Source organism: Geotrypetes seraphini, chromosome 3 (genome assembly GCF_902459505.1).
Source record: "Geotrypetes seraphini chromosome 3, aGeoSer1.1, whole genome shotgun sequence".
NCBI lineage: Eukaryota > Metazoa > Chordata > Amphibia > Gymnophiona > Dermophiidae > Geotrypetes > Geotrypetes seraphini.
This window is the reverse complement of record NC_047086.1, coordinates 410015182-410035218: the sequence shown is the minus strand read 5'-3', so window position 1 is coordinate 410035218 and position 20037 is coordinate 410015182. Positions and strand designations below refer to the sequence as shown.

At 45.5% G+C, this 20037-nt stretch overlaps 1 protein-coding gene across 2 annotated transcripts in view; it reads right to left on the bottom strand.

Moving 5' to 3' along the window:
* The window catches only part of DNPH1 (2'-deoxynucleoside 5'-phosphate N-hydrolase 1), an 81439-nt gene that overhangs the window by 43378 nt on the left and 18024 nt on the right, over positions 1 to 20037 (bottom strand). The window contains exons 1-2 of one of the 2 annotated variants that reach the window (XM_033938604.1): positions 9137 to 9297; positions 8811 to 8907 (exon numbers count right to left, since the gene is read on the bottom strand). The exons of the other annotated variant lie outside the window; for it this stretch is intronic. Coding sequence (XP_033794495.1) covers positions 8811 to 8907; positions 9137 to 9151 — 112 coding nt within the window. The 5' untranslated portion in view covers positions 9152 to 9297. Of the gene's footprint in view, positions 1 to 8810; positions 8908 to 9136; positions 9298 to 20037 lie in introns of those variants that run through there. 2 annotated transcript variants of the gene reach the window in all.

Here is a 20037-nt window from a genome sequence, read left to right as displayed (position 1 = left end):
TCCTGAGTATCTTCCAAAAACTCTGTCAGGTTTATTTCACTTGCTACCAGGTGATCCACTTCCTGGTCAGATTGTATTTTCTTTTGTGGAATATAATAACAATTATTAATTGGGAAATTCTCCGAATTGGGTAATCCCAGTATTTCTTTAAAATATTTCCTTAACAAGATTTCAGGAGATAGTAAATGAGTCACTGGGAAATTAACCAAGCGTAGATTCCTCACTCTATGCATGTTTTCCAACATTTCTATTTTAGAATGTAACATCGTAGAATCCTTAACCGCAGATACTGAGACAGCTTGCAATGTATTACTTTGATTTTCAACCACAATTAATCTTTTATCCAAAATACTTAAATTGGAATCCACATTCTCAAACTTTTGAGATACAGAATTGTGATTCTGGGACTAGGAGAAGTACACATTGTAATTATGGGTCCAGCTACAGAATACACACTGCAAACTGTATTATAGGAAGTCAAGTTGCTCAAGAGGGAATACCCCCACAGGGTACACACAATTCTGAGTCTGGGTTAGGCATAAACTGTAGTATGGGTATGGGGAGTCCGGGAAAGGTGCACATTGCAGCTCTGGGTCTAGGAAGAGTACGAGACATGCAAATAATGATAAAGGTGGCCTAGTTGCTATAGCAGGAATGTCCCCACTGAGACGTAACAAACATACAACATGGAGGGCTATGTACGTCAACGCCCAGAGTCTGGGAAACAAGATCCTGGAACTGGAAACAGAAATGACAAATGCCGACTTGGATGTGGTGGCGATATCTGAGACCTGGCTCACAGACTCCCACGGGTGGGACATGGTCATACCGGGTTACAACTTGCTTCGCCGGGACAGGGAGGGCAAAATGGGAGGAGGTGTAGCATTATATACTAAAGATGACATTAAAGTCACCAGAATCACAGATGTACGGTACACTGGGGAATCCCTTTGGGTAAATTTGGCCAGAGGGAAGGACAAATGCCTGTATCTTGGCGTAGTATACAGACCCCCAAGACGACAGGATGACCAAGATATGGAATTAATCGGAGATATAGAGAATATCACCTTGCGTGGGGACACAGTATTGTTAGGTGACTTCAACATGCCTGATGTGGATTGGGTCACGCTTTCCTCTGCTTCAGGCAGCAGCAGGAGGCTATTAAACTCCTTGAAGGGAGCAAGACTAAGGCAACTGGTGTTGGAACCAACAAGGGATCAGGCAATCCTAGACCTGATACTTACCAATGGAGAAAGTGTCACAGAGGTCTCGGTGAGCGACACATTGGCCTCCAGCGACCACAACATGGTATGGTTCATTCTTAGGAAAGGTTTCACTAAATCTACCACACTGACCAAGGTCCTTAAATTCAAGGACACAAACTTCAAAGACATGGAGAACTTCGTTCACCAGGCGCTACAAAGCCAAGCAGAAACCGATAACGTGGAAGAAATGTGGTCAACTATGAAAGCCACCATACAGGAAGCAACAAACTGCTATGTTAAATCGGTAAGTAAACGGAGTAGGAACAATAAGCCACAGTGGTTCTCTGCAGAGATCTCCGACCTCATCAAGGAGAAGAAAAAAGCATTCATCTCTTACAAACAATCAGGGAAACAGGACTCCAGGGAAATCTATCTGGCCAAGTCAAAAGCAGTCAAAACAGCAGTTAGGGAGGCCAAATTTTGCATGGAGGAGTCTTTAGCAAGGAACATAAAGAAAGGAGATAAATCCTTTTTCAGGTATATCAGTGACAGGAACAAGAACTCAGGTTGGATAGTACGCCTCAGGAAACCAGAGGGAGACTATGCAGAAACGGACTCGGAAAAAGCCCAACTGTTAAATGAATACTTCTGCTCAGTCTTCACCCGCGAGGCACCGGGACGTGGTCCTCAGCTGCAAACAAGGGTTGACTCAGCTGATCCGTTTAGTAATTTCGAGTGTACGCCCAGCAGTGTCTACTGCGAGCTGTCAAAGCTCAAGGTTAACAAGGCAATGGGGCCTGACAACCTACACCCCAGGGTGCTCAGGGAGTTGTGTGATGTCTTGGCGGAACCGCTATCCGCGCTCTTCAATCTCTCCCTTAGTACAGGTAACGTCCCGTTGGACTGGAAAATGGCTAACGTCATTCCACTTCATAAGAAAGGCTCCAAGATGGAGACAGCAAACTACAGACCGGTGAGTCTCACATCAATAGTGAGCAAACTAATGGAAACTCTAATCAAATGCCAATTGGATACGATCATGAACGAGGAGAATCTACGGGATCCCCGTCAACATGGATTTACTAAGGGGAGATCCTGCCAATCCAACCTGATTGGCTTCTTTGACTGGGTGACGAGAAAGCTGGATGTTGGGGAGTCCCTGGACATCGTATACCTGGACTTCAGCAAAGCATTCGATAGCGTACCACACCGCAGGTTGCTGAGCAAGATGAGTTCTATAGGATTGGGCGACACGTTGACGAAATGGATTGGGAACTGGCTTGAGGGTAGGCTTCAGAGGGTAGTGGTGAATGGCACCCCCTCCGAAACGACGGAGGTGATCAGTGGAGTGCCACAGGGCTCCGTCCTGGGCCCGATCCTGTTCAACATCTACATAAGAGACTTGGCAGAAGGGCTCCGAGGTAAAATAACATTATTCGCTGATGACGCCAAACTAAGCAATGTAGTGGCCAAGAGTACAACAGACAAAAATTCAATGCCCGACAACATGATGCACGACCTACCACTACTGGAGCGCTGGTCTAGGTCCTGGCAACTCAGCTTCAATGCCAAAAAATGCAAAGTCATGCACCTGGGCAGCCAAAATCCATGCAAGACTTACACCCTAAATGGCGAGATCCTAACAAGAACTGAAGCAGAACGTGACCTAGGGGTGATCGTCAGTGAGGACATGAAGGCTGCCAATCAAGTGGAACAAGCTTCCTCCAAAGCAAGGCAAATCATAGGTTGCATACGCAGGAGTTTCGTCAGCCGTAAGCCTGAAGTCATTATGCCATTGTATAGATCCATGGTGAGACCACACCTGGAGTACTGTGTGCAATTTTGGAGGCCGCATTATCGAAAAGATGTGCTGAGACTAGAGTCGGTCCAGAGAATGGCCACCCGGATGATCGCGGGTCTCAAGGATCTCCCGTACGAGGAAAGGCTGGATAAGTTACAGCTCTACTCACTCGAGGAACGCAGAGAGAGGGGAGACATGATCGAGACGTTCAAGTATCTCACGGGTCGCATCGAAGTTGAAGAGGATATCTTCCTTCTCAAGGGTCCCACGGCAACCAGGGGGCACCCGTGGAAAATCAAGGGAGGGAAACTGCACAGTGACACCAGGAAATTCTTTTTCACTGAAAGAGTGGTTGACCGCTGGAATAATCTTCCACTTCAGGTCACTGAGGCCAGCAGCGTGCCTGATTTTAAGGCCAAATGGGATAGACACATGGGATCTATTCACTGAGTTAGGTGGGGAAGGGTCATTGCGGTGGGCAGACTAGATGGGCCGTGGCCCTTATCTGCCGTCTATTTCTATGTTTCTATGTTAACCCACAGATTGTTTCACTGACTCTCTGAGAAACCCTTCAACTCTAGAAATACCTAGCCATAAATCCTTAAGGGTAATATCTTGTTTTTCCACTGCTAGTGGTTGATCTTCTACTACACCTGAAAATTCAAATGGTTTAGGTATTTTGGAAAAATCTAGTTTACTTATCTGAGTGGAAGGTCCCACTAATTCAGTGGATGTAGCGGGTGCAATATTCCCGCTAACACAGGATATTGGATGAAGGGGGGGGGGGGGTCCTTTCGAGGGGACTCATCGAAGCTCCTGATATGGGAGAATTCATGTCCGGTAGGGGTCGTGAAGTAATTTCTGTAGAAGTTATCAAATGTCTGTCCATAGGTCCCAGAACAGCAGGTGTTGAGCTTTTAGGCTTAATTTTCCTTTTGCCCATGGTAACAGAAAAAAGTTAAGAACCAATATTCCGTCTCCCCGTTGCTTCAAGGGGCTCCCAAGGGGTATGACCTGCCCCTTAGGGCACGCCCTGCAGCCACGCGGTTGCGGTTGCAACCGCGGCAGCGTTTCAGATTTTAAAGGCAAATCCACGAGCAGGGAAGATGGATCCGATGACGTCAGGGGTCCGTCTACCTCGATGCCTGCCCGATTCTCCTCGAGACCAAACACTGCTACAGGAGCACAGGGCAGCATTGTAAGTCTCCTCTGAGTGTCCCAACAGGTATATGAATTCATTCCCAAAGACTCTGCGGCAGCGTTTCAGATTTTAAAGACAAATCCACGAGCAGGGAAGACGGATCCGATGACGTCAGGGGTCCGTCTACCTCGATGCCTGCCCAATTCTCCTCGAAACCAAACACTGCTGCAGGAGCACAGGGCAGCATTGTAAGTCTCCTCTGAGTGTCCCATCAGGTATATGAATGCACTCCCCGGCATGGTCGTTCTTTAACTTGACAAGTCTTGAGAATGAGAGGGAATGCATACAGGAAGAAATTCGTCCATTCCAGAAGAAAAGCATCTGCTTTGAGGCGATGAGGAGAATAGATCCTGGAGCAGAACTGAGGCAGTTTGTGGTTGTGGGGAGCTGCAAAGAGATCTATCTGAGGAGTTCCCCACGGTGAAAAACTGTGATGAAGAGGCGAGAAATGGAGTGTCCATTCGTGAGGTTGCAGAAGACGACTCAAGTTGTCCGCCAAGCAATTTTTCGCCTCTTGGATGCAGACAGCTTTGAGGAAGGTGTTGTGGCGGATTGCCCAGTCCCAAACCTTCAGAGCTTCTTGACAAAGGGAGGAAGATCCCGTCCCTCCCTGTTTGTTGACATAATACATGGTGACTTGGTTGTCCATCCGAATGAGGACTACCTGATCTTGTAGATGTTGAAAAGCTTTGAGAGCCTTGAAAATTGCTCTGAGTTCCAACAGATTGATGTGACACTGACGATCCATACTGGTCCAGTGGCCTTGAGTACGAAGACCATCGAGATGAGCGCCCTAAGCGTAGGTCGAGGAATTTGTTGTGAGGACCTTCTGATGAGGGGGCGTTTGAAACAGCAAGCCTCTGGAGAGATTAGAAGAGAGCACCCACCAGCGGAGACTGTCTGAATGAAGGAGTGACTGCAATGTGTGGAGAAAGTGGGTCGCAAACCTGCGTCCACTGAGATGCCAGGGTCCACTGAGGAATTCTGAGGTGAAGTCTGGCAAAAGGAGTCACATGTACTATGGAGGCCATGTGACCCAGGAGTACCATCATATGTCTCGCTGATATGGAGGAGCAGGAAGACACTATATGACAGAGTTGAAGGAGGGCTTCCAGATGTTGTTGCTGGAGGAATGCTCTGAGTTGGATAGTATCCAGAACAGCTCCGATGAATTGTAGATTCTGAGAGGGTTGAAGTTGGGATTTGGGAAAGTTGATTTCGAATCCCAAACTCTGTAGTTTCAAGTTTATTAAAAATTTGTTTGACCGCTTAATCCAATTTCTAAGCGGCTAACATAATAAAATTACACAAAAACAGGTTAAAACATATTAAAACAGGAAAGACAAGTGACTTACACAAACATACGGCAACAAAAGGACAGATGGGAAAGAACAATAAATATAGGATAGGTAAGTCATAAAGGCTAAAACAGTAGGTTAGGTAAAAAGATTGTCAAAAAAAAAAAAGGGCTTTTAACAAAAAGCGTCTCGGAATAGAAATGTTTTTAATTCTATTTTAAATTGTTTTATATCTGATTCGTTACGGAGATTATGGACAGTAAATTCCAAAGGGAAGGGGCAGTGACAGCAAAGTTGTTGGTGCGTAAAGTATTTATTGATTTTAATGATGGTATAACTAAAAGGTTTTGAGAAGTGGAACGGAGGGATTTTGACGTTACATACGGGATTAAAAGACTGTTAATAAAATCAGGTTGGTTATTCATTCTAGTTGTAAATGTTAAAAGTAAAATTTTATAATTAATTCTGTATTCGATTGGCAGCCAATGAGCGTTGATTAAAAGAGGTGTGACGTGATCATATTTCTTTGTCCCGCTAATGATCTTAGTAGCAGTATTTTGGATGATCTGTAATCGTCTGATCTCCTTTTTTGTGATACCCTTATAGAGGGCATTACAGTAATCTAAACATGATATAACCAATGAGTGAATTAAAGTTTTCAGTGCGGCAGGTTCCAGTAACTTAGAAAGGGAACGAATCATTCTTAATCGATAGAAACATTTCTGGACGACTACGCTGATATGAGAATGATACGAAAATTTACTGTCAAGAGTAACGCCCAAAAGCTTTAAAGTTGAAACAGTTTTAATAGGAGTAGATTCAAATTTCAATGGAGCCTGAAGTGTTGTACCTTCTTTTAACGGAAAGATCATTAATTTAGTTTTGTTGATATTCAATGAAAGATTATTAACGTCCAACCACGATTTAATTTTTTCCAATTTGTGATTAATAAGGGCTAGTTCTTCCTTATTATTTAAATCAATAGAATTAAGAAGTTCGACATTGTAGTCCGTTGGGTCGCTACATTAACCCTTTGAGATGTTGAATCTTTGATGAGCCAGTCGTCCAGGTAGGGAAATACCTGAAGACCATGGTTTCTGAGAGCTGTGGCTACCACTACCAGGCACTTGGTGAACACTCTGGGAGATGAAGCCAGGCCAAAGGGCAGCACTCTGTATTGATAATGCAGATTCCCCAGGGATAACATGCAAAATTTTTCTTTGACTAAAAATTTGTTGAGAGACCTGAGATCCAGAATGGGCCGCAGATCGCCCATCTTCTTCGGAACAAGGAAGTAGCGGGAGTAAAAACCCCTGTTCTACAGGAACTGGTTCGATGGCATGGAGACAAAGCAGAGCTTGAGCTTCCTGAAGAAGAAGGGCGGTCTGGGATGGACTGGAAGAATACTCTCTTGGAGGAAGCTCTGGTGGAACCTGAATGAAGAGAGTATCCTTCTCTGATGATTGATAGCACCCAGAGGTCGGATGTGATTGTCTCCCATCGGTGATAAAAATGATGAAGATGACCTCCAATAAGGGGAAGATAGTTCAGAGACAGAACGGTGGAGGTTATGCTCTGTTTTAAACAGTCAAAAAGGCTGTGTAGGAGAAGGATCAGATTTCTGTAGCTTCTGATTCTGCTGTTTCATGGGAGGAGGGCGAGTGTAAGGAGCTGCTCTCGGTGCAAAACGCCTCTGGTAGATAGGAGGAGGGCATGTAGGTTTGATAGGAGCTGGCTTTGGCTTAGGTATGACAATAGAAGCAAAGGATTTTTCATGCTTAGACAATTTCTTGGTGGCTGCCTCAATAGATTCATCGAAGAGGTCATTGCCTGCACAAGGAATATTAGCCAAGCAGTCCTGAAGGAAGTTGAAGAAAGTTGATGAGCCTGAGGGAATAGGTGAAGCATCTCATAAGCATCAGGGAAGATGAGGCCTACATCGATGGCGTCCTCCAGGAGCTGTCCCAAGTCTCTGAGCATGCACAAGGAAACATGACCATCTTTGAGACACCCAGACCGACCAGATCTGCAGCATTGGAAGCAACGGCTGGGGTGCAAGAAGAGGCTAGAGACATCGACTCCTGGCAGCTGGTCACTTCTACAAGCAAATACAAAAGAACTTCCCCTACTTCAAGCAAACAGAGAAGCTTCACATCAACCCCACAGATCACCTTGAAGAACAGGTTCCAGCTTCTACAGAAAGAACCAGCCAGCGACTTTCAGGACGACTTTCAAGAGGATTTCCAGCAGATGACTCAGGCTCCAGGGGCAACGGATCAGCTCCCCCCGAAGAAGCACAGAGTGGTAGTCATTGGGGACTCCCTGATGCGGGGCACTGAGGGACCAATATGTAGACCGGATTTACAATCAAGAGAGGTTTGTTGTTTGCCAGGAGCTAGAATCAGGGATGTGACCACAAGCTTAGGGAGACTGATCAAGCCCCAAGACCACTATCCAATGCTTCTCATCCACGTCAGGACGTACAACACCACCAGGAACACCCCGGAGAAGATACCCGAAAACTTTAGAGCCCTGGGTGAGAAGCTGAAGCAAATGGGAGCACAGGTGGTCTTCTCCTCCATCCTTCCAGTGAGAGGCAAGGGTAGAGCCAGGGAAGATCATATCCAGAAGACAAACGAGTGGCTACACGGATGGTGCAGAAAGATGAACTTTGGATTCCTGGACCATGGAGAGGCACTACAGGGACTACAGGGATCGGACGGGCTCCACCTGACTAGAAGAGGGAAGAATATCTTCAGTAGACGACTGGCTCATCTGCTCCATAGGGCTTTAAACTAGGTGAGTTGGGGAAGGGAACCCATTCTCATCCTGGTGTGCTAAGTAACCATCCCGGTATGGTAGGTAACTACTCCATTACTGAGTCTGAGGTAAGTACTTATGCTGCAGTCAGTAATGCAGGGGACAGACCAACTCAAAAGGGACAAACTAACTCAAACAGGGAAATAAAGGGCAAACTTAGTCAAGCGGGAAAATCTCCATGCAGACCGGGCAAACACTAAGTATGGAAGGCTATGTACATTAATGCCCACAGTTTAGGCAATAAAATACTGGAATTAGAGACGGAAATGAGGAGTGCCGACCTAAAGATTGTTGGCGGTATATAAGAATAAAGTTATTATTATTATTATTATTATTATAAATGTGGTGGCAATATCTAAAACTTGGTTCGTGGATTCCCATGGATGGGATATGGCTATACCAGGTTATAACTTACTCCACCGAGACAGAGAAGGCAAAAACGGAGGAGGGGTAGCACTATATATCAAGTAAGAAATCAAAGTTACCAGAATCACAGGTGTCAAGTATACAGGGGAGTCCCTCTGGGTGAATCTTGCCAGGGGAAGTGGCAAATGCCTGTATCTGGGCATTGTATACAGACCTCTGAAACAACAAGACGACATAGACAAAGAATTAATTGAAGACATCGAGACCATCTGCATGGAGATACTGTACTATTAGGGGACTTCAACATGCCAGATATAAACTGGAACAAACTTTCAGCTGCGACCAGCAACAGCAGAAGGCTACTAACCTCTATATGGGGAGCACGACTCAAACAAATGGTACTGGAGCCCACCAGGGATCAGGTGATTCTGGACCTGATACTCACCAATGGAGATAGCATCACAGAGGTTTTGGTAGGTGAGGCGTTGGCCTCCAGCGACCACAATATGGTGTGGTTTCACCTCAGGAAGGGATCCACGAAGTCGAACACGTCAACGAAGGTCCTTAACTTTAAGGGCACTGACTTCGAGAGCATGGGAGATTTTGTCTCTGAGGCGCTGCAAAACCAAGAAACAACAGATGATGTGGAAGTAATGTGGTCAGCTCTGAAATCTACCCTACAGGAAGCAACCAACCTCTTTATAAGAACTGTGAGTAAACGGCAGAGAAATAACAAACCCCAATGGTTCTCTGCGGAGATCTTGGAACTTGTAAAACAGAAGAAAAGAGCATTTGTATCTTACAAACAATCACAAAGGCCAGAAGCCAAAGAAGCTTATCTAGAGAAATCTTGAACTGTTAAAACAGCGGTCGGAAACGCTAAACTCCAGATGGAAGAAAATTTAGCTAGGAATATTAAAAAGGGATAAATCCTTCTTCAGGTATGTTAGTAATAGAAAGAGGAATACAGACGGGAGGGATAGTGCATCTGAGGAAACCCGACGGCAACTTTGCAGAATCGGACTTGATAAAGCCGAACTACTGAAAAAATACTTCTGCTCAGTCTTTACCTGTGAGGCACCGGGATCCGGTCCACAGCTGCAAACAAGGGAGAGCTCAGAAGACCCGTTCAGGAATTTAGAATTTTCCACCAGGCAGCATCTACCAAGAATTGTCAAGGCTCAAAGTGAATAAAGCCATGGGACCGGATAATTTGCACCCCAGAGTGCTTAGGGAATTGAGAGATGTCCTGGCAGAGCCGTTAGCCACGCTTTTCAATCTTTCTCTGAGCACGGGAAAAGTTCCATTAGACTGGAAAACAGCTAACGTCATTCCGCTCCACAAAAAGGGATGCAGGTTAGAGACTGCAAATTACAGACCGGTAAGTCTCACGTCAATAGTGTGTAAACTTATGGAAACATTGATTAAACACAAATTAGACACGGTTTTAGATGATGAGAGTCTGAGGGATCCCCACCAGCATGGATTTACAAGGGGGAGATCTGCCGGTCCAACCTGATCAGCTTCTTTGATTGGGTAATAAAAAAACTAGATAAGGGAGAGTCCTTAGATGTAGTGTATCTGGACTTCAGTAAGGCTTTTGATAGCATCCCACACCGTAGACTTTTGAACAAGATGAGTTCGTTGGGGCTAGGAGAAATATTAACTGCATGGGTTAAAGACTGGCTCAGTGGCAGACATCAAAGGGTGGTGGAAAACGGTACGCCCTCTGAAAAGTCAGAAGTGCACAGTGGAGTACCGCAGGACTCGGTCCTGGGTCCAATCCTATTTAATATCTTCATACAAGATCTGCCTCAGGGACTTCGGGGTAAAATTGCATTATTTGCCGATGATGCTAAATTATGCAACATAGTGGGTGGAGGTACCATGCCCGACACTATGACACAGGATATACTTTTACTGGAGCACTAGTCTACTATTTGGCAGCTGAATTTTAATGTCAACAACCGAAAAAATGAGAGACCAAATACTAAAAAAAATAAGGGTTCCAAATTACATGAGCACATATACAACAAATAAACCCTTTACTGAAACCAAGTAATTAGTCCATTTATAAAGCAAAAAGCTGATGTGAATGAGTTGTAATAAATATAAATATATATAATTAATAAATATATTTTAATCTTTATTCATCTTGTAAACCTCAAGAATATATTAAAGATATGTTAAAAGCTATGTATGTAAACATAATTTGACAAACATAATCAAACAACAACCAACACAAAAATACAAACTCCCTCTCGTCATGACGTTAGCGTGGCTATGGCAAGTTCAGTTTTTGACGGACCTTGCTCTGACTTCCTGCCTGGTATGTTTGCTTTTCTTTGTGTTTTTTGTTGTTGGCATGTTATTCTTAATGTTTACTCTGGCATGTTGATGTGCTTTTTTGGTTTTGTTTTAGCTTACATTCTTCCTTTTGATAAAGAAAGTCTCGAAACACGGACTATGTTAAGGAGGAGAGAAGAAGAAAAGGAGAAGAAATTTTGCTGTTTTGCTTTTGTTCCGTCTTATGTCCATGTGGAGGTTTTCTTTCATCACTTTTGTGTAGGGTTTACCAGCATTGGCCTTGCACTTTATACTGTTTCGTTAGCTATGATGTTTTGCTTTGGTTGCACATATACTCTTCTTCAGGTGACTTGAACCTTGGACTGCGAACTCAGAAGTTTCATCTGCCATTTTGGATTTCACTTATGACTCTTGGTTCCAGATTTCACTCATATGATTTTGGACTGTTTCAAGATAAGTACAATATATTTTATCACACTGACTAGAGCTATTTTTCTTTTCTTTTTGTTGTTTTGTTTTGTTTTTGCTTTTTTCTATGTTTGCTGTTGCACAAGATGATTATGTATTTTTGTGTTGGTTGTTGTTTGATTATGTTTGTCAAATTATGTTCTAACAAAAACAAAAAAGGGAACAAAAACAAAATGAAAATGCCTTTAAACCACGAAGGTGCTCAGAACCATTGCATGGTAAGAAAGTGACCAAACCAGGGCAACAACCCTTGTTAGGACTTTCAAAGAGTCTATCATAGCACCATTCTCAAGCAGTAGAAAGGTATTTAAATTTTGGTGAGTGTCTTTTTAAACTATTTTTCTTTTTTCTATTAAATGTCCATTTTAAGTGTCCAATACATAAGTGAAAATTATGATCCTCAAAATAGCCAAAACTTAGCTGTGAGAGTTAGGAAGTCAACTTGCTACAGCAGGTACAGGTGGGTTCTAACACGTTTCGCCGACAGGCTTCTTCAGAGAACCCTCATGCTGGATGGAACATCAAGTTCAACAACTTCCTAACGAAAGAAGACAGAGACAAACCATTGTAAGAATTCAAACCCCATATACTCTCACAAACTCACGATGCTGCTGGCTGGATACCTGAATCTTTACTTCTAAACTGATTGCATTTCCTGTTGACATCAGAAGCAGCTGATCCTCCGGTTTAAATACTATGCCTGGGTGTCAATCATCAGTGTAGAAACGCCCACCACTCCACCTCCCGATTTAAACCAGTAGGGGTCACTGTCTGCCAGTGAAATATCCATGACTGTTCTCTCTTCCAAGCCTATTGTTCCCACCTCTCTTTAAACTTGGAACTTCCAAGACCACAAATTTAAGATCTTTCAACCTATGAGATTTGGTCTGCCAATGTTGAACCAGTGGAGCCCCAGTGTCTCACCTGCGGATCTTACTGAGGTGTGATCTTACTGTGATCCTGACTCGAACACTCCTGATTGTGTGTCCAATATATAATAAATTGCATGGACAGGAGATCATATACACGACCCCTTGAGTCTCACAATCTGTATGTTGTTTCAAAGTATGTGTCTTAGACAAGCGAGGGTGAACAACTTGCTGCATTTCCATGGCATACAGACATATACTGCAATGGCCACACTTGAAGTGGCCGGTGGGGGGCACTGAGGAACTAGGGACCATATTCAAAAATTGAGAAGAAGTTATCCAATCTCGCAGGTTCTTTCCCCTGGAATATGCAAACATGGGAATTTGATCAAACCCTTCATGTGTCTGCAAAATGTGCCAGTGGGACTTAATTATTTTTTTGATTGCAAAAGAATAAGGTAGTGTGCATACTATCCGAGGCTCAACAGGGGCAGCAGAACTGGCCAAAAGATGAACTCGTTGGGCAAACAATGCCCGCTTGTAAGCTTTCTTGATGACTCTAGGTGGGTACCCCCTCTCTGCAAACCATTGCCACATCTCCTTTGAGCGCAATCTGTACTCCTCCACTGTGCTGCATAGACGTCGCAATCTTAAAAACTGTCCCACTGGCAGATTTTCATGTAAATGCCGGGGGTGATAGCTATCAAAACATAAGAGATTGTTTCTGTCTGTTTCCTTGCGGTATATTGTTATCTCAAAATGGTCCTGGATGAGTTGGATCTAGATGTCTAAAAATGAGATCTGTGCTTGCATAGCTTTGGAAAAAAATTATTTCCAGTTTGATACTTAGTTTTTTCTACAGGTGAAAGGTACAGCAATGGGGGCAACTATGGCCCCCTCACTAGCATGTTTATATGTGAGCAACTTCGAGGAGCAATTTGTGTATTCATCAACTTTTCAAGCAGATATTTATGTATGGAAATGTTTTATTGATGACATCTTTATAGTTTGGACCAACACGAAAGATCATTTCTTGATGTTTTTGCAGTGGCTCAGTGCTTGTGATCGTAATTTGCAGTTCAGTGCAGCTATGTCTTATACACAGATCTCATTTTTAGACATCCAGATCCAACTCATCCAGGACCATTTTGAGACAATATACCGCAAGGAAACAGACAGAAATAATCTCTTATGTTTTGATAGCTATCACCCCCGGCATTTACGTGAAAATCTGCCAGTGGCAGACCAAATCTCATAGGTTGGAAGATCTTAAATTTGTGGTCTTGGAAGTTCCAAGTTTAAAGAGAGGTGGGAACAAGCAGGCTTGGCTATGGAAGAGAGAACAGTCATGGATATTAAACTGGCAAACAGAGACCCCCTACTGGTTTAAATCGGGAGGTGGAGTGGTGTGCGTTTCTACACTGATGATTGACACCCAGGCATAGTATTTAAACCAGAGGATCAGCTGCTTCTGATGTCAACAGGAAATGCAATCGGTTTAGAAGTGAAGATTCAGGTATTCAGCCAGCAGCGTCGTGAGTTTGTGAGAGTATATGGGGTTTGAATTCTTACAATGGTTTGTCTCTGTCTTCTTTCGTTAGGAAGTTGTTGAACTTGATGTTCCATCCAGCATGGGGGTTCTCTGAAGAAGCCTGTCGGTGAAACGCGTTAGAACCCACCTGTACCTGCTGTAGCAAGTTGGCTTCCTAAACTCTCACAGCTAAGTTTTGGCTATTTTGAGGATCATAATTTTCACTTATGTATTGGACACTTAAAATGGACATTTAATAGAAAAAAGAAAAATAGTATAAAAAGACACTCACCAAAATTTAAATACCTTTCTACTGCTTGAGGATGGTGCTATGATAGACTCTTTGAAAGTCCTAACAAGGGTTGTTGCCCTGGTTTGGTCACTTTCTTACCATGCAATGGTTCTGAGCACCTTCGTGGTTTAAAGGCATTTTTATTTTGATTTTTGTTCTTTTTTTTGTTTTTCTTAGTTCATAGTCTTTTGAGAACTTTTTCTGTTTGAATTTCACCCAGTTGTTATATTGGGGTGTCAAATTATGTTTACATACATAGCTTTTAGCATATCTTTTCTTTTTTTTTATTGAGTATTTTCAACATTATTACATTCATTCAAACATAATAAGATATGGATTATAAAGAAATTATACACTATCCAAAAACCAAATTTTTACGCCATTAGGCAAATATCCATCTAGCCCACAAATGAAGGAAGACATCTCATTATTCATATAAACTTAACAGGAATACAAAAATAGGTATGGAGGGAGGAAGAAAAAAACAGACTTACCCCCCTTCAATAACCTATATACCTCTTAGGACGCTATTATATAAACCCCCCACTAAGGGAAGCTAATAACTAGTCTTGTTTCCTTCCTTTAAGAAAAAGTTCTAATTGGGAAGGTTCCCAGAACACATAATCTTTGTCTTGAACATGCAGAATACATTTACAGGGAAATTTAAGAAAAAACGTTGCACCCATTTCAAGAACTTTAGGACGTAAAGCCAAAAAAGCTTTCCTCCTATATTAAGTAGCCCTTGCCACATCGGGAAACATTAAGACCTTATCTCCACAGAATTTTGCCTCTCTATTCTGGAAATATAGCTTCAACATTAAAGTTTTATCTAGTTCATTAACACAGGTAATTAAGAGAGTAGCCCGGGTTTGGATCAAATCTTGAGAGTCTTCAAGAAATTTTGTTAAATCTACTTCTACAGTACTCAATTGATCCATTCCCCCTTCTACTGGAAATTTTTTCTTTTGAGGTATATAAAAGAAGTTAGAGAACATCATGGTGTCAGAATTAGTGACCCCTAATATCTCCTTGAGATACTTTCTCAATAATATCTCAGGAGATAATAAGTGAGTCACTGGGAAATTAACTAATCTCAGATTCCTTGATCTAACCTGATTCTCACTCATTTCCAACTTATAGTGAATATTCAAGGAATCTTTTGTTACTGCCACCATAGATGACTGTAAATTCTTTTTCTGCTTTCCAAGAGAAAGCATACGTTGATCTAAATTCCCGATGTTAGCATCTACATTTCCCAATTTATCAACAACTTCATTGGAGAAAACTTGAACATGATTAGTAACTTTCCTTAACATCACCTCCATCCTCGTGTTTAAAGTCCACAAATCTTTTAAGGTAACTTCCTCTATGTTTTCTTCCAACCCCTCTGACTGATTAATTATTCCAGGAAAGACTTGAGGCATCTGCGAAAAAACAATCTCCGCAGTTTGTTGGAGGTCGGAGGCTTCAAAAGAAGCCCCTTGCGAACCTGTAGGTTCCAAGTTCCTGGGAAGATTAGGAGGGAGGGGAGGGGTATGCTCTGGAGAACTCAGGGAAGCTCCTGAAAATGAGTCAGGTTTATCTACTGACCTCAGGGAACCTGGTAACAACAAATGTTTATCCATAGGTCCAACACTAACTGGTGTTGAGACCCGAGGTTTCCCCTTGCGTTTCCCCATATCAATCAGGAAACAAACATGTAGCACAATTAGGTAAATAAATTCAACTTAACTTAAAGCTGTTCACACTCCAGAGGCTCCAGTGGCTCTCAAGGGGCTCGTAAGGGGCATGACCTGCCCTTCAGGGCACGCCCCTGTGGCCGCGCCACAGGAGGAGGGACTTCTTATCTCCCGGGCTGCAGGACCCGATGTTGTAGGTGTCCAGTTTCAGTGCCTGATGGCAATAGGCACTGCAGTATCGGGAGAAACATTCCGGGGGAACAGAAGGCAAACAGCTCACAAAAAACTCCCTGGTCTCCAATCACTGCGCCCTCCAGGAAATACTTCCCCCAGCATATCTTTAATATATTCTCGAGGTTTACAAAATGAATAAAAATTAAAATATATTCATTAATTATATATATTTATATTTATTATCTACAACTCATTCACATCAGCTTTTGCTTTATAAGTGGACTAATTACTTGGTTTCAGTAAAGAGCTAAATTTTAATGCTAAGAAATGTAAAGTTATACACCTTGGTAGCGGAAACCCATGCAGAACCTACACTCTAGACCTTAGAAACATAGAATAAGACGGCAGAAAAGGGCCTTCGGCCCAACAAGTCTGCCCACTCAAATAACCCTCCCCCCTAAGTTCTTCTTTGAAGTGAACCCACATGTTGATCCCATTTGATTAGATGGTGAAGCGCGGGTGAGTGATGTATTTGGGGGAGGGGGAGATTAGACGAAGAAGCGCCGATGGGTGATGTCTTTGGGGGGAGGGGGAGATTAGACGGAGAAGCGCGGGTGGGTGATATATTTGGGGGGAGGAGGAGATTAGACAGAGAAGCACCATTGGGTGATGTATTTGGAAGGAGGGGGAGATTAAACGGAGAAGCGCCGTTGGGTGATGTATTTGGGGGAGGGGGAGATTAGATGGAGAAGCGCTGGTGCGTGATGTATTTGGGGGGAGGGGGAGATTAGATGGAGAAGCGCCGGTGGGTGATGTATTGGGGGAGGGGGAGATTAGACAGTGAAGCGGCTGTGAGTGATGTATTTGGGGAGGGGGAGATTAGATGGGGAAGCGTCGGTGGGTGATGTATTGGGGGAGGGGGAGATTAGACGGGGAAATGCCAGTGGGTGATGTGCTTGGGGGAGGGGGGAGATTAGACGGTAAAGCGTCAGTGGGTGATGTGTTTGGGGCAGGGGGAGATTAGACGGTGAAGCGCCGGTGGGTGGTGTGTTTGGGGGAGGGGGAGATTACAGTGAAGCGGCTGTGAGTGATGTATTGGGGGAGGGGAGATTAGATGGTGAATTGCCGGTGGGTGATGTATTGGGGGAGGGGGAGATTAGACGGTGAAGCGCCCATGAATGATGTATTTGGGGGAGGGGGAGATTAGACGGTGAAGTGCCGGTGGGTGATGTATTGGGGGAGGGGGAGATTAGACGGTGAAGCGCCGGTGGGTGATGTATTGGGGGAGGGGGAGATTAGACGGTGAATGCGCCGGTGGGTGATGTATTGGGGGAGGGGGAGATTAGACGGTGAATTGCCGGTGGGTGATGTATTGGGGGAGGGGGAGATTAGACGGTGAATTGCCGGTGGGTGATGTATTGGGGGAGGGGGAGATTAGACGGTGAAGCGCCGGTGGGTGATGTATTGGGGGAGGGGGAGATTAGACGGTGAATTGCCGGTGGGTGATGTATTGGGGGAGGGGGAGATTAGACGGTGAAGCGCCGGTGGGTGATGTATTGGGGGAGGGGGAGATTAGACGGTGAAGCGCTGGTGGGTGATGTATTGGGGGAGGGGGAGATTAGACGGTGAATTGCCGGTGGGTGATGTATTGGGGGAGGGGGAGATTAGACGGTGAAGCGCCGGTGGGTGATGTATTGGGGGAGGAGGAGATTAGATGGTGAATTGCCAGTGGGTGATGTATTGGAGGAGGGGGAGATTAGACGGTGAATTGCCAGTGGGTGATGTATTGGGGGAGGGGGAGATTAGACGGTGAATTGCCGGTGGGTGATGTATTGGGGGAGGGGGAGATTAGACGGTGAATTGCCGGTGGGTGATGTATTGGGGGAGGGGGAGATTAGACGGTGAATTGCCGGTGGGTGATGTATTGGGGGAGGAGGAGATTAGACGGTGAATTGCCAGTGGGTGATGTATTGGGGGAGGGGGAGATTAGACGGTGAATTGCCGGTGGGTGATGTATTGGGGGAGGGGGAGGTTAGACGGTGAAGCGCCGGTGGGTGATGTATTGGGGGAGGGGGAGATTAGACGGTGAAGCGCCGGTGGGTGATGTATTGGGGGAGGGGGAGATTAGACGGTGAATTGCCGGTGGGTGATGTATTGGGGGAGGGGGAGATTACACGGTGAATTGCCGGTGGGTGATGTATTGGGGGAGGGGGAGATTAGACGGTGAAGCGCCGCTGGGTGATGTATTGGGGGAGGGGGAGATTAGACGGTGAATTGCCAGTGGGTGATGTATTGGGGGAGGGGGAGATTAGACGGTGAATTGCCGGTGGGTGATGTATTGGGGGAGGGGGAGATTAGACGGTGAAGCGCCGGTGGGTGATGTATTGGGGGAGGGGGAGATTAGACGGTGAAGCGCTGGTGGGTGATGTATTGGGGGAGGGGGAGATTAGACGGTGAATTGCCGGTGGGTGATGTATTGGGGGAGGGGGAGATTAGACGGTGAAGCGCCGGTGGGTGATGTATTGGGGGAGGAGGAGATTAGATGGTGAATTGCCAGTGGGTGATGTATTGGAGGAGGGGGAGATTAGACGGTGAATTGCCAGTGGGTGATGTATTGGGGGAGGGGGAGATTAGACGGTGAATTGCCGGTGGGTGATGTATTGGGGGAGGGGGAGATTAGACGGTGAATTGCCGGTGGGTGATGTATTGGGGGAGGGGGAGATTAGACGGTGAATTGCCGGTGGGTGATGTATTGGGGGAGGAGGAGATTAGACGGTGAATTGCCGGTGGGTGATGTATTGGGGGAGGGGGAGATTAGACGGTGAATTGCCGGTGGGTGATGTATTGGGGGAGGGGGAGGTTAGACGGTGAAGCGCCGGTGGGTGATGTATTGGGGGAGGGGGAGATTAGACGGTGAAGCGCCGGTGGGTGATGTATTGGGGGAGGGGGAGATTAGACGGTGAATTGCCGGTGGGTGATGTATTGGGGGAGGGGGAGATTAGACGGTGAATTGCCGGTGGGTGATGTATTGGGGGAGGGGGAGATTAGACGGTGAAGCGCCGCTGGGTGATGTATTGGGGGAGGGGGAGATTAGACGGTTAAGCGCCGGTGGGTGATGTTTTGGGGGAGGGGGAGATTAGACGGTGAAGCGCCGGTAGGTGATGTTTTGGGGGAGGGGGAGATTAGACGGTGAATTGCCTGTGGGTGATGTATTGGGGGAGGGGGAGATTAGACGGTGAAGCGCTGGTGGGTGATGTATTGGGGGAGGGGGAGATTAGACGGTAAAGCGCCGGTGGGTGATGTATTGGGGGAGGGGGAGATTAGACGGTGAAGCGCCGGTGGGTGATGTATTGGGGGAGGGGGAGATTAGACGGTGAATTGCCGGTGGGTGATGTATTGGGGGAGGGGGAGATTAGACGGTGAATTGCCGGTGGGTGATGTATTGGGGGAGGGGGAGATTAGACGGTGAAGCGCCGCTGGGTGATGTATTGGGGGAGGGGGAGATTAGACGGTTAAGCGCCGGTGGGTGATGTTTTGGGGGAGGGGGAGATTAGACGGTGAATTGCCGGTGGGTGATGTATTGGGGGAGGGGGAGATTAGACGGTGAAGCGCCGGTGGGTGATGTATTGGGGGAGGGGGAGATTAGACGGTGAAGCGCTGGTGGGTGATGTATTGGGGGAGGGGGAGATTAGACGGTGAATTGCCGGTGGGTGATGTATTGGGGGAGGGGGAGATTAGACGGTGAAGCGCCGGTGGGTGATGTATTGGGGGAGGGGGAGATTAGATGGTGAATTGCCAGTGGGTGATGTATTGGAGGAGGGGGAGATTAGACGGTGAATTGCCAGGTGGGTGATGTATTGGGGGAGGGGGAGATTAGACGGTGAATTGCCGGTGGGTGATGTATTGGGGGAGGGGGAGATTAGACGGTGAATTGCCGGTGGGTGATGTATTGGGGGAGGGGGAGATTAGACGGTGAATTGCCGGTGGGTGATGTATTGGGGGAGGGGGAGATTAGACGGTGAATTG